General features: G+C 61.6%; 1 protein-coding gene across 3 annotated transcripts; it reads left to right on the plus strand.

Annotated features, from left to right (window-relative positions):
• The first annotated feature begins 603 nt into the window (after window positions 1-603).
• L1CAM (L1 cell adhesion molecule) lies at window positions 604-24869 on the plus strand. Of its 3 annotated transcripts, none has more exons than XM_036108884.2 (30): window positions 604-695; window positions 1325-1453; window positions 10475-10665; window positions 13446-13460; window positions 14015-14120; window positions 14357-14559; window positions 15535-15657; window positions 15772-15942; window positions 16136-16247; window positions 16362-16546; window positions 16689-16820; window positions 16961-17104; window positions 17720-17831; window positions 17944-18110; window positions 18225-18381; window positions 18566-18690; window positions 18812-18922; window positions 19183-19380; window positions 19585-19655; window positions 19835-20057; window positions 20572-20687; window positions 20871-21072; window positions 21161-21283; window positions 21403-21576; window positions 21676-21795; window positions 21891-22043; window positions 22403-22537; window positions 22856-22928; window positions 23034-23045; window positions 23567-24869. In XM_036108884.2, exons 3-30 carry the CDS (start codon window positions 10590-10592, stop codon window positions 23796-23798), a joined length of 3771 nt encoding a protein of 1256 aa, XP_035964777.1. In that variant the 5' UTR covers window positions 604-695; window positions 1325-1453; window positions 10475-10589; the 3' UTR covers window positions 23799-24869. The 3 variants fall into 3 exon arrangements, with proteins under 3 accessions (XP_035964777.1, XP_077921235.1, XP_035964778.1); XM_078065109.1 differs by lacking the exon at window positions 23567-24869 and adding an exon at window positions 23300-23426; XM_036108885.2 differs by lacking the exon at window positions 23034-23045.
• The last annotated feature ends 377 nt before the right edge of the window (window positions 24870-25246 follow it).

Below are 25246 nucleotides of genomic sequence, written 5' to 3' on the forward strand. Positions count from 1 at the left end.
CCCGCATCCCTGGAGCGTCTTTGGCGGGCTGAAGTCGAGGCCCGCGCCCTACCGGACCCGATGCCTAGGATGGGAGGGATTCGGGGGAGACCCCGGGGACTTGGGAGTCTTGTCCCTGGGTGGGGGAGCGTCCAAACACCCCCACGACCAGGGCGCGGCCGGGACCGCGTTGCGTGTGGGTGCTCTTCGCTCGCCAGCGCCCTGGTCGCCCTGGATGTTGCCCCACCCGACTCCTCTCTCCACCGCCCAGCCCCGCGCCCCGGGGGCACCCTAGCCCCGCCATTCCTGCACCCCGAGCCGACACTGCGCGGGGGCGCTCAGAGGCCAGGGACTTCGGGGCTGCCGGCGCAGGTCTGGCGAGATCTGGCGGCGGGGGTCGCACTGAGCTCCCGCAGGGGGCCACAGGCGACTCCCGGCCGGCGCGGGGCTTCCGCAGCCGGGCTCAGCCGCCGGGGTCCGCGGAGAAGAGGGGCGAGGGCGCGGCGGGGCGGGGCGGGCGGCGGGGGAGGTGATCTCACTCCCTCCTCCCCCGCCTCCCCTGCGCTCCCCTCCCCCTCCCCTGCGCGCACGCCCGCCCCGCCCCGCCCCGCCGCTGCCGCCGCAGCATCGGCATCGCAGACGCGCTCGGGCAGCGGGTCCGAGGCCGGCGTGCGCGGAGGCTTGGGCGGGCAGCCCGAGCGGCAGCCGCAGCTCAGGTAAGCCGGGCAGGCCTGCCCTCGCGCCCCGGCTGCGGCTGCGACGCCCCCGGCCCCCCGGCTCAGCCCTGCCCGGGGTCGCGGGGACGAGAGCCAGGAGCGCCGCACAGCCCTGCCCGCAGTTGCGGGGGGGGGCCTCGCTGGAGCCCCACCCAGGCCAGGCACCGGGCTCCGGGCCCCACGGACAGGAGCCGGGCGGGGGGGAAGGAGACCGGGGGCCGGAGCCCGACAGGTGAGGGGTACCTGGGCGACGCCCAACCTGCCGATCGGGAGAGGGACGCTAGGCCGGGAGTCAGGCAGGGCCTGTGCGGGCAGGTGGGGGCTGAAGTTGGCACATCCCTACGGGCGTGCGCGTGTGTGAGAAAGGGAGCGCGGTGGGGGGGCCGAGTGACCCCCCATCGGCCGCCTTGGGGTGTGGCCCTGGGCGTGGCTGCCCCTCTTCCCCAGCCGAGGGCTCCCTTCGGCTGCAAATCCCGCCGCCTGCGTTGTAGGGGTTGGCCTACGCTGCCCCTGCCATGGGGGGAGGGGTGGGGACAGGGCTGGGCGCTGCCTGGCCCTCCGCCCCAAGGCCGCGTTGGGGGGGGGCGAAGGGGGGCTTTGTTCTCCTCCCTCTTCTTTCCAAACCCCAGCCTGGACTTCCCGGGGCTCCCCTGCAAGCCTGCACCAGGACGGGGGTCTCCTCCTGCGGAGGCGCAGGGTGTGTCTGGAGCCTCAGTTTCTGCAGCCTGGCGTGGCCAAGAAAGGGTGCACTGTGTGAGGTCAGCCTGGGCGCCTTCCGATGTGCGGCAGTGCACAGGGGTGTAGAATGTGGGTCTGTCGGGTAGAGGTGAGGGAGGGAGGGTCTCAGTGGCTCAGGGCCAGGGATTCTGGAAAGCGAGATGCTCAGGGCGCTGTCACTACCCACCTCACGTCTTTTGCCCGTTGCCGGTCTCTGTCTCTGTTCAGCTAAGGGAGGGGCCTGCAATTCCTCTTTCCCCCTCCCTAGGGCAGACTTTTGGGATCTCTTGGTTGGCAGGGGTTGCAAAGGAGCACCTAATACACCCCGGTGCCCCCTACAGGGATCTGGAGCCCCGCTCATCACTGCCTGTCTTAAGGAGGCAAGCCCGGGGGCCATCTGCCAGCCCCAAGGAGTTGGAGGCCTGACACCCCCCCCCCCAGGAGGTGTCCTGCTTCCAGTTAACTCCACCCAAAGGGTAGGGGCTTCTGGGCAGCCCAGTGTCATCTCTGCTGACTCACGTGGCCCTGACAGTGAATAAGCCAGTCAGCCTTTCTTCCCATGAACTGCTGCCGAGCCTCATCTTTCTTGTCCCTTGTTGGGGGGGCTGGGGCAGGATCCTGTCTGGGGCCTCTTACTCCTGACCAGCTCCTTGCCACAGGTGGTGGGACTCCGTCTGGCCCAGCTTCTCGCACCCAGGCAGCACCCACACGTGCACCCACGGGCTCCCCAGCCTTCAGGGGCTCTTGGCCATCTGTGGCCACAAGGCAAGTTGGTGTCAGGGCTGAGACCGGGAATGTCCTGTCGCTCCTAGTCTGCATTCTGGTCTCTCTCTTTCCCTTCATACTTATTTGTGTCGGCGCGTATGCGATCCTAGAGGTAATGCAGCTTTATCGTGGTACCCTTGAAATATCCAGAAAAGAACAAAAGAAATTAAGGATTGCCAGTGATCCGATCACCGCTCAGCACACCTCAGCCTCAGTCTCCCTGGTTTGCTACCACCCGCTCCCCAGAGGCTCCTCCCCCAGTGCCCAGCCCTCAGCCCCCCTGCAGAGCACCGAGTGGGTGCACAGCGCCCCGAGGCGGCAGGGGCCCCTTTCTGCACAGTGATGAGCTCCTCCCTGCCCCGGAGCCCGGCGGCCCATGGTGTGGGCAGTCATTTGCTGGGCAGCTGCTCACTGCCAAGTGCCCACCTGGGCCAGGCTCCGTGCTACGGATGGAAAAGCCAGTAACAAACCTGACCGACACCGCCTTTGTCCTCCAAGGGAATGAATTGGTTTTCTTTTTTCCTTTGTGACTCTCTGAAGGGAAAAGGGAAGCAAGGAATGATGAAGGGCCTCGTCTGAGGTCTACTCCAGCGGCTGTTCGATTAGCCTCTTTCGGCTGCCGGGCGGGTGCCTTCCATGGCACGCACTTGGGCAAACTGGCTGGGGAGGATGGAGGAGGCGGCCCCACGTGCCATACCTGCCATGTCCCAGCCCAGTGACTTGGGCCCCCCAGTCCCTTCCCTGCTTTGAGTCTCAGCCCTCTTGGCTAGCACATGAGGGCACAGACTCGTTCATCTCCAAGGTCCCTCTCGAGACGGTCTCTGGTGCCACTCTAAATGGCTGCAGCCGGAAAGAACGTCTCAGGGTCCCCCTGCGGGCAGTGGGGGCTGCGTGGCCTTGCAGAGCAGCCCGGCCAGGCCCTGCCAGTCATGACCCGCAGTGCCAGGCCAGCCCCCAGGAAAGCCAGGGCAAAAGTGGTGGGAGCTTTTCCAGGACCCCCTTCTTGGGCAAAAGATCAAACAGTTCTGGGGTGAAGGGGGTGGGTTTCTAGGGTTGTCCTGGGCTTGGGGAGGGCATGCCCTAGGGGAGAATGGAGTAGAGATGGAGGTCCTGTGCAGAGGTTGACCAAGAGGCTCCCCTCTGCAGGTGTGAGGTGGGGAGATAACACGCAGAGTGCAGTCCCAGGGGCCCCGCCCCAGCCTGTGATTCAGACAATGGGGGACGCAGGGGGTCTGATCCTTCCCTTTGGGGTCCCAAGCAGGCGCTGTTTTGGCTCTGCCTGCTCCTCGAACAAGATCGATCTGGACGGCTGTGTTTGGGTCCCTGGGTGGGGCCCCGCTGGGATGGGCCCTCAGCAGGTCCTGCCCTCCAGTCTTTCACCCTCCTGCTTGCTCTGACCTGGCCCATCCTGACCGCCTCCCTTCTTCTGCTTCCCCTGCCCCCCCCCTTGCTCTCTCCTTGCCAGCCGCCCAGCTCTCCATGCCCCCCCCCCAAAGGCATCGCCTTTCTCCTCCCCACTCAGCTGAGTTTTGCTGTGGGGAGTGCACTGCTTCCCTCCTCCCTTCCCCTGCCTCTGCCTGCCCCACCCTTCCCCCTTGGTGCCCTGGGCTTAGTCTCTTTGCTTCCCCCTTTTGTCTACTGTCCCCGCTCCTCCCCTGCCCCATTCCCAATTGCCCTGAGCTTGGCTCCAGCTCTGAGCCTCAGCCCCGGGGTGACTGTTCTGCTGCCCCCAGCACTCTTCCAGTGGGCTCCACGCCTTGGGGTTGGGCCCAGACTGCCTGTAGGGGCCTCATCTGACCTGGACGGTGGACAGGAGGCGTCTGCTGGCCACCAGCCAGAGGACTGGGGGACAGGCCGTTAGCAAGGCCAGTCTGCCTTCTCCCTAGATATCAACAGGATCTTTGTGGCTTCCTAAAGGCAATGGTCAGAGAGGGGGCCGGGGTCCCTCTGCAGGGGAAGGGTCTGGACTGCTGGCCTTTTTGGAGGCTTTTCTTTGTCCAGTGCCCCCCACCCAGGGCCTCAGGAGCTTGCCTGGGCCCTCCGTGTTCTCCTTAGGTCATGAAGCCGCAGGGGGAGCATCCAGCCACTGTCCTGCTCGTGCCAGCCTCTGGCCCTAAACCCATCAGGGATGGCTTTGTCAGCCTTGGATTGGGTGGGGCAGGAGGTGACAGAGTCCTGGGCTTTGTGCATTCAGCCAAGGGGGCCTTCTGAGCCTGTCCATCGTGATGTCAGGCTGATTGAGGAGCTTGAAGGCAGGAGATGAGTCTCCAGGAGCCCCTCCCTCAGCTCTCCGGTCTAGAGCATTGAGCATTCGGAGAGGGCAGCCAGGCTGGACATTTGCCTGGGGGCGGTGTTGGAAGTTGGTGTGTGTGCAGCTTCCAGGATTCCTCTTTGCATGTGTGGGGATCCTGTATCTGGTTGCATGTGTGCGTCTGTCTGTTCGGGAGAGAGCGTGGGCACACAGATCCCTCTGTGCCCGGATGGGTCCCCTCAGATGCCGGGAAGGGGCGGGGCTGATGGCGGTGGCAGCATGACACGCATGATATGGGGCTTCCCGTTGTGTGTGTGGGGGGGTGCCCTCTGACCCCTCCCCTGGCCTCCTGCGTTCATGCCTTAGGAATGCTGAGGCCCTGGGGACAACAGAGACTCCATTGTCCACCCCAGGCTTCCTGTGCCCCCGCTGCTCTTTAGCCCTTTGGGAGTGGGGAGCCCTGAGGGGGCTGGAGGGGCCTGGCAGGCTCTGAGCCATTTTTAGGCACCTCCTGCCCGTCCCCCACCCCGTTCCGTGGGCCAGGTGTCCCAGGACTGGCAGATCTGAGCAGACAGCTGGGGCTTCTTGCCTCTCCTCTTTGCCTGGCACCTTCCCTGGACTGCCTGCCGGCTCTTCCCTCGGGTTCTAGACGCAGGCCCTGCCAGCCCATAGCAATGCGATGTACGTTGTGCCCTCTAGCCTGGCCCCCAAAGCCCCTTCTAGTGCCAGGTTCATTTCTTAGGTGTGTGTATGGGAGTGTATTCTGGTCTTGTTCTTAGCCCATTTTCCAGAGCTGAAGGGAGGGCTTAGAGGGGGTAAAGAGGGGCAGCTTTTAGGCCGTGGGCATCAGTTTCCCCAACTGTGCATGGGAAACTTGGCTACAGCACTGGCATTCTAGGGGTCTGGGAGGCTGGAGTCTTGGCCCCTGCTCCACTGGGCCTCAGTTTCCCCTTCTGCACGGCTGTCCCCAAGCCTAATAGGGAAAGGAATTTGCCTTCTCTTGGATGGCGTCCTTGGATGGGGCATCATGTAAAGCCCAAGGCCTAGGGATGGGATGGTTTCTGCTGTGTGCTGAGGAGTGATATGGGTCACATCCTACTTCCACGTGGCCTGCTCCCAAGATTTCCCTCCCTGCCCCCCACATTTGCCTGCCATCTGCCTAGCAAATAAGCCCTTCCCTAGGGGGCAGGACGGCTTGGAGGCCATCCTTGTCCAGGGCCCTGGCCCCCTGGGAAAGCAAGCAGGTACACATGTTGGGATGCTGGGTGCCTGAAAGGTGAGCTGACTCCCCCTCCCCCCGCCCCGCCGTAGTGTTTGGTGGCTTTGGGAACCTCCGCCCTATCTAGAAGCTCACCCCCCAGTGAGTGTCCGTCCATGCTGGCTCTGTGACCTTGGATACTGCTCTGGCTCTCTGAGCCTCGGTTTCCTCATCTGTAAAATTGGGATCATGATAGCACCTCCTTCCCCGGGGCGATTTTAAGGATTAATTGAGTGACGTAAGTAAAAGTGCTTAGAGGAGTCCCTGGCGTGTGGTAAGTGGTATCCATGAATTTATTTAATAAAATGGGGCACCTGGCTGAGACACACACGTGAGGGGGTGGAGAAAAACTGTCCTGGCCGCAGATGGTGAGCTCTTCCCCTCCGCTCCCCAGTGGAGACTGTCTCTCCTCCCTGCTCTCCCACGAAGGGTTAACCTCTGTCCCACCCTTTCCTCATCCTTTAAGGAGAATGGTCCATTACAGGTGAGCTGTTGCCTTGGAGACTGCAGCCTTGAGGGGGCTGAGGGCTCACTCTGGGGAGCGCCTTAGGGAGGGGCGAGGTGGGGGGGACCACAGAGGACAAGGTGGCAATCCTTTAAGGCTTTCAGGCCCCCAGGTACCTGTGGGGCTCCCACCCAGCAGCCTCCTTTATGTATTATCTAAATAACCCATTAGGCTGCGGCAGGCTTTCCTCCCGGCTGCCAGTGGAGGGAGTTGGGCTCCATCTCCATGGAAACCCGCCAGCCACAGCCTGGGCGGGGAGGGTGAGGAAGAGCCTTAAAGGAACACAGTGCGTGGGGTGCAGGTGACACCCACGGCCTCCTGTACACGCTGACAGGCTCAAAGACCCCCACAAGCCCTGCTGGAGAGACAGCCCAGGCATGGGTGCCCGCACGTAGCCATTCCCCAGGTCTATGAGTACGCGGACCCAGCACCCACACTCGGACCATCTCACACACCTGGGGCGCTGATCCCCCAGCCCTGCCCCTGCTCGGGCCTGTGAGGCCCTGGGATACTGCCATTCTCAACAGACCTTGAGCTGGAGGGCCCTCTCGCTACTTGTCCCTTGAGCAAGTGCATTTTTATCAGATGGGAGAGGCAGAGAGGACTCTACACAGGACCTGGGAATTCACGCTGGGCACCCCTGAAGGTTCATGATGTGTGTGTGTGTGTGTGTGTGTGTGTGTGTGTGTGTGTTCAGGGAGGAAAGCAGCGACCCCAGGTCTCAACCTCGTTCCATGACCTTCCAAGTCCTCTTCCCCTCAGTCAGAGGACAGGAGGCCAGAGGAGAGGACTCCCCAGGGGACCCAGGGACTAAGAGGCACAATCTAGCTAGGGTGCGGCAAAGGGCGGAGCCCCTCTGGAGTCCTGAGCCTCTCTCTGCAGGCTCCAGTGGACCAGTCTACCTCCATGCTTGCCACACCCTTTCTTCCTGTCTGTGCAGTGGGGGGGGGGGGGGGGGGATGGGTTCCCAGCTGGACCCACTCAGGAGCAGCCTGCCTTTGTTGTGCATTCCCCAGCGCAAAGTGCAGGCGTGCACACGGACACCCACTAGTGTGCCTGTGCACGTGTGGGCACCTTCCCCTAGCCAGGCGGCCGCTCACTCTGCACTAGCAGAAATCTTGGAAGGACTCCACTGGGATCCTCTGAGTGCTTCTCCCTCCCGGCTGTGGGGGTCCCCACCTCCTCTGGGAGGGCCAGCCAGCAGTGGCTCATTCATCATGTCTTACAACTGTCTCCTAGCCCCATTGCCACAAGTGGCCGGGGACCTGCGGGACCTGCTGCTTGGTCTATTATCGTGGGCTTTGTCTCTGTGGTCCTGGCTCAACAGCTTCTCAGCCGTTTGTCTCTCTGCCCTGCCTATCAGTCTAGCCTGACCTCCAAGCCCAGGAAGCCCCCCTCCTCAGGCCCATCTCCCTCCTTCCCAGTCCCTTGCCTGGCACACCCCCCCAAGGGACAGGAATGCCCAAGAAGGCACAACTAGGCCTGTGCCCATGTGCACACACACACCACTCACTCTTCTTGCTCTCTGGACCATTTCCCATCAGGGCTTTCTGCAGCCATCTCTCACTCCTTGTACTCCTTTTCTCCCTCCCTTTCCCCAGTGCCAGTCTCTGTTGCTGGATTTCTCTCTTGGTTACTGTAGTGGTGGCCCAGCATCCTTTGTCTCCCATTCCCTGTCCTCCCTCCCCCAGCCCCATTTCTCAGCCTCTCCTGCTCCCTCCTGCCTCTTTCTCACCCTGTCTGTCACCCTTCAGTCTGCCCCAGCCCATCCCCACCCCTCGCAGACATGGCCTTGGCTCCATCTGCACACCAGCTTGTGGAACACTCTCTTTGCCTCCCTGCCCCTGGAGGTGCTGATGGGGGCTGGGGGGCCCTGCTGAGCTGACAACCTGAGCTGCTTGCTCCGTAATTGCCTGAGGAATGAGGAGAGATCAGAGACCCAGCAGCAGTGGGAGTGGAGGAGGCAGAGCCCCCTCCCAGCTGTCAGGGGGCCTCAACCTTCTGGCTCCTGCCTGTCTGAGTGCCCGGGAAAGTGGCAGGCTGGGTGGCAAATACCAGGAGACTGTGGGGCATTGGGATGGGGCAGAGAATGGGGACCAGGGGCTTGGAAGTATTGTATTGACCCTGCATATACACCTGGGGTATATGTGCTGAGCCCCATTCTGGGAGCCTAGATTCTGAGGACAAAGAGGAGCTGCCATGACAGTGATCATCATTCCAGCAAAGGGAGCACTCAGGCCTCCTCCATGCAGGAAGGCCCTTCTTTGAGCTTGCCCTCACTGGTTTCTCTCCCCTCCCCCTCTGAAGTCTAGAGTGTTCAGAGCTCCCAAGGTTGTTGTTTGATCGCCTGCCCTCTGATCTGAGTCTCCTACTGTTTCCTACAGGCCTTGAAGTGGAGGCCAAGCATGCCTGGGGGCCACCCTGCTTGTACTGGCTTGGTGAGGGAAGGTGGGGGCAGAGCTGTTGCTCTTCCCCTCTGGGCCCCAGCTTAGTTCTTACAAGTTGGGAATTGGCCATGTGTTCACCACTTTCAGCCCTCCAAGTCATTCTCTTGACCTTCAGCCCATCCATGTTGACCTATCCTGGTGCTTCTCCACCTCCCCCGTCCAGCTCTGGATGTGGGAGTCTGAGACCTCCGAGCTGACTGCTCTTCACCACCATCCATTTGCCCTACCTAGTCCCCAGGCAGTCTGTTGCATTCACCACTCTTCTCGGGTCACCTTACCCAAAACCAATTTATGGCTCCTGGTTGCTTCCTGACAGAGTCTAGATGCCTTAACATGGCATCCTAGGCCTCCCTACCCACCCCTTCAGCGTTCTGGATGAAGCTTGGTCCCCCTTCATTGAAGTGTTGGTTGGGCACAATGAAGATGTCCAGTATGGTCTTGGGGAGGGCATCCAGACCCCAGCACCCAGCCTGCTCCAGCCTCAAGCTCTCTGTCAACCAGCAACCTATTTTTACCCCTCCTGCACTTTCTCCACTTGCCTCTTTCTCACACCCGTTCCTGTTTGGAGTCAAAGTCAGCTGTCTTCTTGGGAGTGTGTTTCCTCTTCTGTCATTGGCAGAGAAACTCCCCTTGCTTGGAGTCTCCCCTTGCCTCCAGTCTTCAGGGCTTCTTGCATGCAAGTGGAACATGGGTATGGCTGCTCTCACTTGGGCTTGGGTGGACACATTTAGCAATTGAGCCTGGAAGACTCAGAAAAAGACCTGGGCCTGCCAGACATTTGAGAGGTGACTGTCCCAGAGCTCCCGCTGCTCTCACTTGGGCTTGGGTGGACACATCTAGCAATTGAGCCTGGAAGACTCAGAAAAAGACCTGGGCCTGCCAGACATTTGAGAGGTGACTGTCCCAGAGCTCCCGCTCATCCCTGCCCTGACCCTGGCTTGCAGCATCTGGAAGGGGAGAGGCCACAGTGACTTCTATTGCCCCCCCCCAGGGGCCTGAGGGACAGAGGAGAGGTGCTTTCCTACTTCCTTTTCTCCTGCCACTTCTTGAGGTTAGGCTTCCTTCGCCCTTCTTCCATTTCCTCAAACTGTTCTATGAAATACCACTTTCCTGGGCCCCTTTCTTCCCTCCCCTGTCCCCACTTCCCAAAATCCCACTGCCCCCCACCAGCTTTTTAGACCTGAACAGCACCCAGAGATTAGTTGGCTCTGAAACCCACAACAGTGAGACTGACAAGAGTTCTCTTTCTACATACATGCGTGCCCCTGCTTGTGTGCACACACAGAGATAGCAGATGTGAGGATTGATCCCCCACAGATACACACGAGAAGACACACCTTCTCCTGTGTGCACACACAGCTATCTAGACCCATGCATTGATTCTCCCAGACACATACCCACTCGTGAGCGCACTCCTCTCCCAGAGGAGACATATACAGATGTGTTCCTGCAGGCCCACACACAGCCACAGAAATACTACTGTGCATATTTGGCTCCGTGCCCACCCACATCCACACTCACGCACAGGGTGGCCTGTGGCATGCCCAGGGGAGCTGATTGGGGCAACAAGTTGATGCTAGAGAGGCAGCTGGTGCAGAAGGCACAGACAGAGGAGAAAGGGAATGAAAGGCAACCTGGAGGCCTAGCCGGTGCTAAGACTCTTCTAGGTTTCTCCCTCTAAGGTGCGGGGGAGGGAGGGATGGGGGAGCCGGCCAGCTGGGGGCGGGGCGGGGGGCGGGGCCAGGAGCCCGGGCTCGCCCAGATGTTAGTCACTAAAGTCGTCCGTTCTCTCCTCTCTCCTCCCCCACCTTTCCTTTCCCTCCTTCCCTCTCCCAGTGCCCCCACCCCCGGCTCCCGCCCCAAGCCGCCCACCAGCCCCCTTCCCTCCGGCCGGAGCCTGAGCCGAGCTCGGCCGGCTGTGCCGTGCCGAGCTGCCGGCGCCGCCGGGAAGATGGCCGTGTCGCTGCGGTACTTGTGGCCTCTCCTTCTGTGCAGCCCCTGCCTGCTCATCCAGATCCCCGACGAATGTGAGTAGCTGGAGGGAGCCTTGACGCCTCCCTTCGCCGCCGCGCTGGGCTCCTCTTTATCTTCTGCCTCCTCACCTTCTGCCGGCTCTGGACCCTCACTCCTACTTTCCTGGGCACAGAGTGGGCGGGAGGTACCCAGGACCTCTGGAGAGGACAGGGTGGAAGACGCGGGGTGTGTCAGCACCATGGATAGGGAACAGGCGCGGGCGGGGCGGGCGGTTTCAGGACCACGGACAGCGGGCTTGGCTCTGGCCGGCCCCCCTCTGCGCGCTCTCCCTTGGCCCGCACACCCCTCCCCCCCGCCCCCGCCGCCAGGATTGTGGCGGGCAGGAGAAGTGGACCGGCCCCAGTTATGGGCTAGCTTGTGCACTGGATTCAAGTTTTGCCTTCCTTCTGACGAGTAATTCCATCTCGGGCTTTTGGTAGCCCTGTCTGTGAAGTGAGACAGGACAAGACACCTTACAAAGGCCCAGCAGCTTTCTGGATCCTTATGATTGCGTGGGGCTGAGGGGTGGGACTGCTGGAACCTTTCGTTTGTGGAGGGTCATGGGTAGGTGTGTGGGTGTTGGGGAGTATGGCTGGAGGTTTGAGACAAAACATGAGAATTTGCACATGCTTGTGAGTTGCACAGACTGTATATTTTGTGTGTATGGAAGTATGTGGTTGTGATTGACAAAGTGTGGATATTCTTGAGTGTGATTTTGATTTCCTATATGTGTAAGTTTGTGAGTCACTATAACTGTTACTTATTGGTCAGGTTTGGAAGGTCTGCAGGTATTTGACTGTTAGCATTTGAGTATAGTGGGTCGTGTATGCATGTGAGTTGGGGCCACATGTGAGTACCCATTTGCGTGTGGGGTGTGTGTTACCATGATGATGTTTATCTTGAGCCTGCTCCTTCCTTGGTAGTTCCAATCCTTTCTCCTTTCACCTTGCCACCTTTGTCTCTGAGCCTGGACCTGGAGGAGGCCAGTGTCACTGAAAGATGAGCTGGGGGCTGGCAGTGGGGAAGGCTGTCTATGCCAGGAATGGGACAGGGGTGGAGGGAGGTGCGCTTGGAAGGTACCTGGCATTGGGGGAAGGCAGCTGAGGGTCTGGAGAAGGTGGAGAGGGACCGACAGGACAAAGGGTGGGGATGACCCCTTAGATATGCACATGGAGGCCCATGCAGTCACACCTGTGCAGACCCCGGTTACAGATGCACATAGATGCACACAGACAAGCCACCTGTATCCAATCAGGCCCAGACATACAGAAGGGCAGAGACCCCAAGAGGACACGTAAGAGGCGCACGCGCGCACGTGCACGCACACACACACCACACACAAGCAAGGGGTTTAGACACAAAGGAGCAGTCATCCACACAGATGGAGGCAGGTGTACAATACTGAACGCAAGCACGCACACCCATAGCCTTCAGATGTTCTCTGGCAAGACACACCCATATACAAACACATTGCCGGGCAAACATGTTTCAGGCAGTTCACCCAGGAGCATTCACATGTCTGCCTGGATTCACACTTTTGCACACTGACATACACGTACTTGTCCTCCTTCCCCTCCGTCTCCTCTTGGTTGCTTTTCAGGCCTTACCTTGGGCACCAGCCTGGCCTGCCCTGCTACCACACCATCTGGCCGGGTGTGTCCGTGTGTGGAGGGGCAGGGAGAATTTGGAGAAAGGGAGGAGTGAGGAGAGAGAAGTGGGCTGCCCTGGGCACCGGCCAGCACTTGTTATTGACCCCAATACAATATGCTGGGTGGCCTGGTGCTTCCCCGTTGGAACGTATCCTACAGCTAGAACCGGCTCCCTCCCTGCCGCTCCAGGCCCCTTTGTCTCTATTCCCGCTTCCTCCACCCAGTCGATTTTCCCCATCCTGTTCCCCATCCCAGTCACCGTCTCTTGCTCTTGGGCTGCCTGCACTGGCCCCTCCCCAGCTCAGGGCTCCCTCTGCAGTGTCCCCAGGAAGCCTCATCCTCTCTCTTGTGGGCCCTTAACGGAGGTCTAATGCAGAGACAAAGCTTTCAGAGCGCACTACTGCCCTCCCTGTCCTGCCTCCCTGCCTCCTCTCCCCGCCTCACAGCCACCCAGGCTGAGTCTTGCGCGGGGAGGCAGTAGCTCTGGCCTCCGCCCCAGGGAACTTGGTGGCAGGCGGGGAGGAAGGAAGGGGAGAAAGAGAGGGTTGGCGTTAGCCCTGCAGGCGATGGAAACTCGGATGCAGCCAGGCCTTTGGGAGGGTTTCACGGGGGGAGGGGCGGCTGGGCTCTGAAGGCTGGGCCTGGTAATTGAAAACACTGAGCTGTGCTAATTGGATTAGGAGGGAAGTGGGCTGGAGCAGGGGAGGGTGCCCTGGATGCTGAGCTGCCTGCCTCCCCACCTTCGGAGGCACCCTGGGTGGAACGGCGGTCAGTTATGCAGACCCTGCGGGGGGTGGGGGGGTGGGGGGTTGCAAGGGTCTGTCCAAAGGGCACTCCTTGTAAAAGGCACAGATTTCTCCCTTTTTCCCTGTCTGCCGAGAGCCCCACAGCCTGGCCCCCTGTGGGCGTGACCCCACTCCTGAGACCAGTGATCGGGGCACTGTCCTGTCCTCTGGGTCTTGACCTGCCACAACTCCAGCCTGTCATGTAACCCCCGTGTCCCACACCACCCGTGGCCCGGTTCCCTCCCTCCCCTTCCCCAGGGGGTCTGCTGGGGCTTATTCGGCCCCTGCCATTGGGCTCCCTGCTGGGGCTTAGTGTCAGCATTTCTCTCCGCTCTCTCCCTTGCTGCCTGGATTTCTTAGATGAAGGATACCGTGGTAAGTTGGGGGAGGGTGTTTCCCAGAAGGCCAGGGAGAGAGGGAAAGAGGGGTGCCAGCAAGTCCCCCTCCAGCATATGCTCCACCTACTCAGCTCTCCCCGGGAGCCCGGTGCCCTATGTGCGCTGCCCGCTTCTCTGGCTCTCTCACCTGTGGGCCGTCTTTGTTCCATCTCTGCCCTCGCCTCTGTCCTGGCCTGTGTTTCCTCGCTCACTCTCCTGCTTCCTGCCGCTGCTCTGTCCTCTCTGCTCCCCTCTCTCCCCGGGACTTCCTGGTTACTGTCTCTGGCTTCATCTCTCTCTTAGATGTCTGTCTTTGTACTTTTTGTTGCTGTTCTCTCTGTTCTCTCTACCTTTGTACCGTGTTCCCTTCTCTCCCTCTTTTCATGACCCACAAGCCTATGGCTCTCTAGCTCCTTCTTCCTTCCCCCCACCCCCGTAGCCTTGGGGCTCTAAGGGTTTCAAACCCTGCTTCCCTCACAATGGAACAGGAGTGGAAGCTCCGAAGCCAGCCAGACACCATCCTTACCACGTCTCTGTCTATCCTGTCCCCAGTGATGGAACCACCTGTCATCACGGAACAGTCTCCGCGGCGCCTGGTCGTCTTCCCCACAGATGACGTCAGCCTCAAGTGTGAGGCCAGCGGCAAACCTGAAGTGCAGTGAGTGACCTTCACCTTCTAAGCCCTCCTGCTGGCTGCTGACCTCGGCTTCTAGTCCTCGTGCCTCCCAGGGCCACCCGACTTCTGTGCCCAGATGCCCCACATCTCTCTCATCACCCTTGGTCCTTGCCCTGCCCAGTCCATCCCCGGCGCCCTCACAGCCTGGCCTCTGGCCTGTTCCAGCCCCTGTCCTGGGTTCCAGGGCCTCAGGCCTCTGAGCCCTTTTCTGCCCACAGGTTCCGCTGGACTCGGGATGGCGTCCACTTCAAACCCAAGGAGGAACTGGGTGTGACCGTGCACCAGGCACCGCATTCGGGCTCCTTCACCATCACGGGCAACAACAGCAACTTTGCCCAGAGGTTCCAGGGCACCTACCGCTGCTTTGCCAGCAATAAGCTGGGCACGGCCATGTCCCATGAGATCCAGCTCATGGCTGAGGGTGCGAGGCGCCGCAGGGGCCTGGGAGGGCCTGGGGCACATGAGAGGGTCCCCGAACAGGTCTCAGGGAGCTGGTGTGGGAGTCCGGTCTGGAAGCCGTGCACCCTCAGCTGGCGGCTTAGTGTGTGGAAGAGACTGGGGGCCCTGCCAGCCACAGCCACCTTCCTCCTTCCGTGCTTTGTCTCTTTCTCCGCTTTCTGGTCACCCCTGACTCCCCTTCCCTTGCTTCTTCCCCTGGGCTTTGTCTCGTCTTGTCCTCCGGGGCCCGCCGCATGGCTCCTGCGCGCGGGCTCAGGCTTGTTGAGCTGCCCTGCTCCTCCCTCTGGTCTGCTCTGTCTCTGTCTGAGTCACTGCTTGGGCTTGGCCTTCTGTCCCCTCTTCTCCTCTGCATCTCTGCAGTCCCATCTTGTTCTCCATGGCTCTCGGGTCATCTCATGCCACCTCCCCCATCACTCTGTGGCCTCTTTCCTCCGCTTTCCCTCCTCCCTGCTGCGTCCGTGTCCACCTCCCCCCTGGCCCTCCATCTCCCTCCTCGACGCCGCCACTCTCCAGCTCTGTCTTTATCTGTGCTGTCCTCTCCCTGGGGTTTTCCTTCTGCATCCCATCCTCCCTGAGCTTTCTGCCTCCGGAGCATGCTCCTCTCTCCTCTCCACCCCTCTGGTTACCTTGGGAACTGTTGCCATGGTTTCTGTGTCAGGATGATGGAAGGGTCTGTGACTCCCACATCCTTCCACAGCTCCCCTCCCCCATCCCTACACCACAGCCTCCCCCACCACCCCCGCCCAGGTTAACCCTTCACAGCCATCGGGTCTCCTGCCCAGCCTCTCCTCAGCCTTGAGCCCAGAAAGGCCCCGGAGTCCCTGCCTCCTGATAACATCAACTCCCTCTCCACGTGGCCCTCCCATGCCCTTGGCTGTCCCTCCTCCATTCCCTGGAGAGGTGGGACCCCTAGAGCCAGCCTCTCTGTCCCTTCTAGGTGCCCCCAAGTGGCCGAAAGAGACAGTGAGACCTGTAGAGGCAGAGGAAGGGGAGTCAGTGGTCCTGCCTTGCCACCCCCCGCCCAGTGCCGAGCCACTCCGGATCTACTGGATGAATAGCAGTGGGTGCCCGCGAGGGGGGGGGGGGCTGCCGACTGGGTAGAAGGTGGCACTGGGTACATCTTCCCGGATGGGGGCCTGACCTTTGCCTCCGTGCCCCCCACCCACCCCCGCAGAGATCTTGCACATCAAGCAGGATGAGCGGGTGACAATGGGCCAGAACGGCAATCTCTACTTTGCCAACGTCCTCACCTCCGACAACCACTCCGACTACATCTGCCACGCCCACTTCCCTGGCACGCGGACCATCATCCAAAAGGAGCCCATTGACCTCCGGGTCAAGGCCAGTGAGTCCCAAAGACCCGGATACCCGCCCCACCCCCTCACCCTCAGGCACGGCCCATCCCAGAGATCGGATGACTTCAGTCTTCCTCCGGCACAGCTCGGCTCCCACTTCCACCCGGCCCAGACCCCTTCCCTGGTAACTTCGTGGGTGGAGCGAGGAGCGGGCCATGCCACCCACTTCCTTTCTCCTCCCAGCCAACAGCATGATTGACAGGAAGCCACGCCTACTCTTCCCCAGCAACTCCAGCAGCCATGTGGTGGCCTTGCAGGGGCAGCCATTGGTCCTGGAGTGCATCGCTGAGGGCTTGTGAGTCTGGGCGCCTGGGTGACAGTGGGCGGATCAGTGGGGCCTCTGTTGTGGGACCGTGCTGAGCAGCCTTGTGCTCTCTCCCATGTGCTCTCCCTTCCTCCCCCCGGGCAGCCCCACACCCACCATCAAGTGGCTGCGCCCAAGTGGGCCCATGCCAGCTGACCGAGTCACCTACCAGAACCACAACAAGACCCTGCAGCTGCTGGACGTGGTGGAGGAGGACGACGGCGAGTACCGCTGCCTGGCCGAGAACGCACTGGGCAGCGACCGGCACACCTACTACGTCACTGTGGAGGGTAGGACGCCTCCAGTGGGCGGCCTAGGCTCCCAGGAATCGCCTCCGGGGACCGCAGTCTGCAATGCCCGTGGTGGTGGCAGGGGGCGGGGTGTGGGGCTGGCGCCGGCCCTGGGCTCAGGGCTCTCTCCTCCCCCTCGCAGCTGCCCCCTACTGGCTACACAAGCCCCAGAGCCATTTGTATGGGCCAGGGGAGACTGCCCGCCTGGACTGCCAAGTGCAGGGGAGGCCCCAACCAGAGGTCACCTGGAGAATCAACGGCATTCCTGTGGACGGTGAGTGGGGCCTCAGGCAGGGACAGGGAGCATGGGGGAACCCTGGGGAGGGAGGGCAGGGTGAGTGGGGCCTCAGCGTGCCTCACTGCTCTGCCCTGGGCACCCCCCCACCGCCCGGGGCCCACCTGCTGCTCATGCAGAACTGGCCACGGACCAGAAATACCGGATCCAGCGTGGGGCCCTGATCCTGAGCAACGTGCAGCCCAGCGACACGATGGTGACGCAGTGTGAGGCCCGCAACCGGCATGGGCTCCTGCTGGCCAATGCCTACATCTATGTCGTTCGTGAGTAACCCATCTGTCTGTCCCCGAAACCCACCAGGCGAGGCCCCCGGACTGACTCAGCCAACAGCTGCTTCGCCTACCATGGCTGCCTCTCTCCTCCCCGGGGTCCTTCACCCCATCTCTCACCCACCTTCATCAACAGCGTGCGGTGAGGGTGGGGGGTGGTGGTGTGGAGGAAGGGCGGGGGCTTGCCACCATTTATAGGTCACAGAGGGGTTTCAGAGAGTGCTCTGGCCCACCATGTGTCACTGAGCGAAGCCTCACCCTGGCCAGGATGTGCCTGAGGCCAGCCTGGTGGCTCCTCTCCCGGAGCCTCGGGGAAGACAGGGACCGGCCAGGAAGGCTTTCAGGAAGAGGTGGGCTGTCAGTGGAGCCTCAAGTGATTGGTCAAATTTAGGTGCTTGGAATGGGAGGGATATCTGAGGCATGTTGGAAGGCGGAGGCTCAGCCTGGGTGCAGGGAAGCAAGATGGGCAGGGCTCTTGGGGACCTGAGAATGCCCCTGAGCCCTCCTGGGAGAGGCCGTCCTGCTGAGCCCCGCACCTGCCCTGACGGCTCCTGGACCCTCGCCCTGCCCTGAGCCCTGCCCTGTCCTCTGTAACTACTTCTCCCCCAGAGCTTCCGGCCAAGATCCTGACCTCAGACAACGAGACCTACATGGCGGTCGAGGGCAGCACTGCCTATCTTCTGTGCAAGGCCTTTGGAGCCCCCGTGCCCAGCGTCCAGTGGTGAGTGACCCCTCCCCAAAGGGGGCACCTCTAAGCCATCTTCTGGGCCAGGGAGCCGGGGAGGGCAGGGCGCCGGGTGGGGTCTGAGCCGGGCCTGCCCTGCTCACTCTAGGCTAGACAAGGAAGGGAAGACCGTGCTGCAAGATGAGCGCTTCTTCCCCTACACCAACGGGACCCTGGGCATCCGGGACCTCCAGGCCAATGACACTGGCCACTACTTCTGCCAGGCTGCCAATGACCAGAACAATGTGACCATTGTGGCTAACCTGCAAGTCAAAGGTCAGGTGATAGCCCCCCCAGCTTCACTGATGTGATCAGCAACACCTCCGGGAGGGAGGGTTACGGTCTCTGGAGGACACCGGAGTGACCCTCCCTTTCCTTCATTGTCCTCAGATGCCACTCGGATCACACAGGGGCCGCAGAGTGCAATCGAGAAGAAAGGCTCAAAAGTGACTTTCACGTGCCAGGCCTCCTTTGACCCGTCCTTGCAGCACAGCATCACCTGGCGAGGGGAGGGTCGACACCTCCAGGAGTTTGGAGACAGTGACAAGTGCGGGCCCGGCCCCAACCTGGGCCTGGTGGGAGGGGGCAGACTGGGGAACGGAGGATGTCCGGACCTCCTGGCCTCATCCATGGGGGAGCACTCCTGCTTTCAGCAGGGAGGTTCTGGAAGAAAGGGAGGGAGGGGAGCGGAACAAAAGGACAAGCTTGCCCCCCCCCCCCCCCCCCGCCAGGTACTTCATAGAGGACGGGCGCCTGGTCATCCACGGTCTGGACTACAGTGACCAGGGCAACTACAGCTGCGTGGCTGGCACCGAGCTGGACATGGTGGAGAGCAGGGCAGAGCTCCTGGTGGTGGGTGAGTCCTGGGATGGTACCGGGCTCATGGCCTAGAGGCGGGGGGGTGCACAGAAGCCCGCGGTCACACTGCAGGGCTCTGCCGAGCTGCGGAGTGCGAATCCACCCTCCGTGACCCTCAGGGAGCCCCGGGCCGGTGCCTCAGCTGGAGCTGTCTGATCGTCACCTGCTGAAGCAGAGCCACGTGCGCCTGTCTTGGAGACCCGCCGAGGACCATAACGCCCCCATCGAGAGTAAGAGGCCCGAGCGCGGTGCCTCCCCACCTCCCTCCTGCCACCCCGGTAGCCTTCCCTCCTCCCGGGACTGTGGCGCCATGGCTGCCCCCCTCCCGGGGGCTTGCACCTGCGTTTGGGGCTCACAGTTCCTCATGGGACTCTGAAGTTGCCTGTTGCCTTGGGCACTGCCTCTCCCCCTCAGGGAGAGCCGGACTTGTACCCCCATTTACCCCTCCCCCATATACCACACGCTTAATTGCCCGTTCACCTCTTGGCAGAGTATGACATCGAATTTGAGGACAAGGAGATGGCGCCTCAGGAATGGTATAGTCTGGGCAAGGTGCCCGGGAACCAGACCTCCACCACCCTCAAGCTGTCACCCTATGTGCACTACACCTTTAGAGTTACTGCCATCAACAAGTACGGCCCTGGAGAGCCCAGCCCAGCCTCCGAGACTGTGGTCACACCTGAGGCAGGTGAGCCACCTGGGGTCAAGGGGAAGAATGACCTGCCCGAGCCCCTCTGCTTCTAGGTTTCCAGTGGGAGTTGGGAGGCAGGGTTCCCTCAGAGCTGCTGGCTCCTGGCCTCCAGGGCCAAAAAGGGCCCTTCCTTCCTTGGGCCTTGACCTTCACAGCCTCGGCAGGAGCCCACAGCTTTGATGTGTTAACATTACTTTCCAGCCCCAGAGAAGAACCCTGTGGATGTGAAGGGGGAAGGGAACGAGACCAGCAACATGGTCATCACTTGGAAGGTGAGGGGCCCCGGGCTGAGCATGCCCCAGGACATCAGGCCAGGATCCAAGTGTTGGCTGCTCCCCCTGGCTGTGCGAAGGACCAGAGGATGATAGGACATGAGGCTGAGCTCGGGAGTGGGTCAAAGGAGGGGGGTGCTCTTGGCCGACCAGCTCCTCTTCTCCTCACCCCCCTCTAGCCCCTTAGGTGGATGGACTGGAATGCCCCCCAGGTTCAGTACCGTGTCCAGTGGCGCCCTCAGGGGACGCGGGGTGCCTGGCAGGAACAGATCGTGAGCGACCCGTTCCTGGTTGTGTCCAACACCTCCACCTTTGTGCCTTATGAGATCAAAGTCCAGGCCGTCAACAGCCAGGGCAAGGGCCCTGAGCCCCAGATTACCATTGGATACTCGGGGGAAGACTGTGAGTATCCGGCTGGCCCCGCCCACAGGGGGTGGAGTCCGCATGCCCGTGCGAGGCCCCCACCCCTCCCTCCATGCTGGGGCTCTCAGTAGAACATTTCCTAGGAGTAAGGACATTTTCTTCCATAACCAAAGTGCCCTCATGAAAGTACAGAAGTTTATCATTGATACACTATATTTTTCTAGTTGGCAGCTGATATTCCAATTCTATCAGTCTTTTCCCCCAGTCCAGGATCCAGTCCAGGATCCCCCATGAAGTCTAGTTGTCCTGCACCTTTCCTTTCCTTGCATCTGAAACATTACCAGATATTAATTTTGATCACCTGGTCCAGATCCTTTGTCCCTTGCAAATAATAAACGGTCTGCAAGGAGAGACCCTGACACAATGCACACGCCTTGTTCACCAAACTGCCTGCCCCCCATAGAGCATTCAAATCCATCTTCTTTCTGCGGGTGGGTTCTGGCCTGGCCTCCAGGCGCCACAGGCCCTCATCCCTGTCACTGGCTGTTTCCAGACCCCCAGGCAAGCCCTGAGTTGGAAGGCATCAAGATCCTTAACTCGAGTGCTGTGCTGGTCAGGTGGTGGCCTGTGGACCCAGCCCAGGTCAAGGGCCACCTCCGAGGATACAATGTAAGGAAGGGTTCAAGGCATGGGGGTGGGGGGATCCCCAGGGTGAGGTGTGAGGCCACCAGGAGTAGCAGCATCTGGGGTGGGCCTCGGCCACCTGCGAACTGCTCTCCCAGGAGTCCCTGGGGTGGGAGGAAAGGGTCCCCACTGAGGGCAGTTGGGTCTCCTGCCCCCGCCCCCCTGCAGGTGACATACTGGTGGGAGGGCAGTCAGAGGAAGCACAGCAAAAGGCATGTCCACAAAGGCCACGTGGTGGTGCCCGCCAATACCACCAGTGCCGTCCTGGGAGGCCTGCGGCCCTACAGCTCCTACCACCTGGAGGTGCAGGCCTTTAACGGCCGAGGACTGGGGCCCGCCAGCGAGATGACCTTCAGGACCCCGGAGGGAGGTGAGCCTCGTACCGCCGCGCCCCCGCCGCCCCGCTCCCGCCCGGGCGGGCCCGGCCCGGGACCTGCCGCTCTCTCTGTGCCCCACAGTGCCCGGCCACCCGGAGGCATTGCACCTGGAGTGCCAGTCGGACACCAGCCTGCTGTTGCACTGGCAGCCCCCGCTCAGCCACAACGGCGTGCTCACTGGCTACGTGCTCTCCTACCAGCCTCGTGCGTGTGTCGTGCGCCCCGCGTCCCAGCCCGGCTGGGCCGACGAGTAGAGGGGAGCTGGGGGTGGGGGGCGGAGGCAGAGCCCGAAGCCACAGCCGACTCCCTGCGTCTCCTCGCAGTGGATGACGGGGACAAAGAGCAGCTGTCCTTTGACCTTCCGGACCCTGAGCTGCGGACGCACAACCTGACCAACCTCAGCCCTCATCTGCGGTACCGCTTCCAGCTGCAGGCCACCACGAAGGAGGGCCCCGGAGAGGCCATTGTGCGGGAGGGAGGCACCATGGCCTTATCCGGTGAGCTGGAGGGGCTGAGGAGGCCCCGGCGCACAGCCAGGCCCACGAGGGCCAGCCTTGGGCCGCCTCGAGGACCCACAACCTCCTCTTGCTCCCCAGGGACCCCGGAGTTCGGCAACATCTCGGCCATGGCCGGCGAGAATTACAGCGTGGTCTCCTGGGTCCCCAAGGAGGGCCAGTGCAACTTTGGGTTCCAGATCTGGTTCAAAGCCCTGGGGGGTGAGCACAAAAGGGCCCCCCCCCCCGGGGCGGTGGCATGGGACCGGGCCGCTGCATGGCACTCCCGCTGAGCCCTGCCGCCCTCGCCCCTGCAGACGAGAGGATGAGCCCTCATCTGCCACCGCAGTACGTCAGCTACAACCAGAGCTCGTACACGCAGTGGGACCTGCAGCCCGACACCGACTATGAGATCCACCTGCTCAAGGAGAGGGTGCTCCTCAAGATGGCCGTGAAGACCAACGGCACGGGTGAGGCTTCCGTCTGTCCCAGCTCCAGGCCCCATGTCATGGCTCCAGTGTCCTCCTCCTGGAATCTGAGTGCTGCTTGGCCCGTGATGCAGAAGCTCAGGCCCCTGAAATGGCCCCTTTCAGTATCTTTCTGTTTTAACTGTTTCCGGGGCAGTCATCTTTGCAGGAGGTCCTCCTCCTCCCCACCCCCTGCCCCCCAGAGGGTTCCCCCGCCAAGTGTCAGTTTCAAGTATGCTTCAGCCCCAGGTCATCACCACCACCCGCCCCCAGCCCCTGTGGTGTCTGTCCCCAGGGGCAGAGGGCTGGGAGTAGGTGTCTCGCTGGGGCCCAGGCTCAGTGTCTTCCTGACCTCCCCGCAGGCCGTGTGAGGCTCCCTCCCGCCGGCTTTGCCACTGAGGGCTGGTTCATCGGCTTCATCAGCGCCATCATTCTCTTGCTCCTCATCTTGCTCATCCTCTGCTTTATCAAGCGCAGCAAAGGCGGCAAATACTCAGGTAACCCCTGGCCTGGGGCTCAGGCGCGGGTGGTAGAGCTTCTACAAGTCGTCCTCGGTCCCCGAGCCTCTGGCAGGATGGCATGGGCATGTGGGGGCAGGCAGGGGGCCCACAGGGAGCTTCTGTGCAGACCAGCAGCAAATGGCCCTCAGGCCCACGCGGGGTGAGTGGTATACCTCGAAGGCTTCTTGGCTTCTGAGTGCTGTCGAGAGAGCACAGAGGGGAGGCCTCCCCCGTGTCTCCAACCTGGGGATGGGACCCAGCGTCCAGAGTCAGGCAGGGGTGGGAGAGAAAGCCGGGCCTTCTCTGTGTCTCCAGTGAAGGATAAGGAGGACACCCAGGTGGACTCCGAGGCCCGGCCGATGAAGGACGAGACCTTCGGCGAGTACAGGTGAGCCGGGGGTAAGAGCAGGTGTCGGCCGGCCGCCCAGCACCACCCTCGCTTTCATATCTGACCCTGTCTCTCTCTCTTCTCTGTGCTGCTGGGTGATGTCAGGTCCCTGGAGAGGTAAGATGGGGGTGGTGGGAAGATACTGTCAGAGCCTGATGGCGGGGGCCCTCCTGCGGACGGTGTGCCTGGGAGTGCCATCGGCCCCCGCTTGCCAGGGCTCTGCACTCCCCCAGCCTTCTGGCCCGGCAGACCCCTGTTTCAGGGAGAAGCCAACGTGCCCCAACTGGTCCCCGCACTGACACCCAGTTTCCGGGCTTACCTGTCACCTTCCCAGCTCCCCACCCCCACCCCCATGCCTGGCTCACCTACAGGCTGAGCGCCCACTTCCTTCCTCACGGCCCCCCGGGATCCTGGGCGTGCCCAAGCCTTGCCCCGCTGGCGGTGTGCGCACCACCTGCCATCCCGGGCACGCGTCAAGGATGAGAACTTCTTCCCCGGTGCGTTCAGAGCAAATGCGAGGCAGGTGGAACCTGGGCCCCGCCCTCCCGCCAGGCGTCCTCCCTCAGGCCAGCACCCACCTGCTCCCGCTGGGCTCCGCCGGGCAGCCTCCCACTCCCTCCTGCCCTCTGCCCCTACAGTGACAATGAGGAGAAGGCCTTTGGCAGTAGCCAGCCTTCCCTCAACGGAGACATCAAGCCCCTGGGCAGCGACGACAGCCTGGCTGACTATGGGGGCAGCGTGGACGTCCAGTTCAATGAGGACGGCTCCTTCATTGGCCAGTACAGCGGCAAGAAGGAGAAGGAGGCGGCAGGAGGCAATGACAGCTCAGGGGCCGCCTCCCCCATCAACCCTGCCGGGGCCCTAGAGTAGCGCGTTCCAGCCAGGCAAGGCCAGGCAGGGCCAAGTCCAGGGCCGGGCCACAGGGGAGTCAGAGGCCGAGACCCCCACGCCCAGCACCTGTGCTGCCCTTGGGACCGAGGCTCCGTCCACCCCCTACCAGGCCTCGGCCCCAGCCTCTGGCCCTGGGCCTGTGGGAGGCTTGAAGTTGGGGGCAGAGGAGAGGAACTCACTGCTAATCCCCTTCTGACTACCCGGTCCCCACTTTTTTGCCAAAACCCAGCTGCACCCCTTCTTGGGCACGCACTGCTCTGTTCCAGCTCGGGGGCCAATCCCCCGCACATCAGGAGCCTTCAGATGCTGCCTCGTCAGCCTTTGGGCCGTGCTTGGGCAGAGAGGAAGTAGGGGTGGCCGCTCTTCGGACAGCCGGGCTGGGACTGGGGACAGAACTCGGTGTCCCCACCACCTGCTCCAAGCAGGATGGGAGGTGGGCAAGAGTCCCCACCTGCCACTATCACACTCGTGGGCACCTGGCGCCCGCTGCGCGCCCGACCCCGCGGCCGGCTTCCAGGAGCTCTGTACACACGCTGCCTTCGCTGCCCACCAGACAACATCCAGGTGGCCGCTGTCACTGCCAGGGTGTGGGGCGGGCACACTTCCCCGCTGCCCCTGCCACCGCCTGCAGCCCAGGGCCCTCTAGCCACCCCGCCCGGTCCGAGTAGTGCCCCTCCTCAGCCTCCCCTGCCCCTCAACCTTGGGAATGTAAATACACCGTGACTTTGAAAGTTTGTGCGCTTGCCTTTCCCCATATGCCACTAGTGTGTAGGCAGATGTCTGAGTCTCTAGGTGGTTTCTAGGTTTTATAGCAATTAGCTTTGATGATCCCATCCTAGGAAAAATAAAAACAGACACACACACAAAAAAAAAAAGGAAAAAGGAAAGATTGGTTCTCCCAGCTCTGCTGTGCTCCTGCCTGGCAGCCAAGGTCTCCCTGTATGCCTTTGCTTGGTCTGTTGATGAGCCCTTTACAAAAAACAAAAGAAATATATATATATGTACATAAATATCAGAATTATGACAGGCAAATAAAAACCTGCGAATGAAGAGGAACTGTCATCATTTTACCGAGCACGACTTCCCCTGGCCGCGTCCCACACTGGAAGGTTCCAGAGCCTTGCCCTCCACTCCCGTGGGCCTTGCTGGCCTCCGAGACACCTGTGTGCTCCCACCAGAGGGGCAGGTGCGGGAGCCCCTCTTCCCTGTGTAATAGGACATAACTGACTTGGGAGCACCTGCCTGGCTGCCTGCTGCCCTGGGGTGGCCACCCTCTCAACCACTAAAACACACTTTAAAGGAATGACCACCTTAAGTGGACCCACAGGGCTGACCAGCCGGCCTTGGGGATTTCTGAGTCCGTCCGACCCCTGGCTCTCCAAGGTGAGGTCCCGTGCCTTCCCCACAGCTCACTTGTAGCCTGTGTT

This window comes from Halichoerus grypus, chromosome X (assembly GCF_964656455.1).
Source record: "Halichoerus grypus chromosome X, mHalGry1.hap1.1, whole genome shotgun sequence".
NCBI classification, from domain to species: Eukaryota; Metazoa; Chordata; class Mammalia; order Carnivora; family Phocidae; genus Halichoerus; species Halichoerus grypus.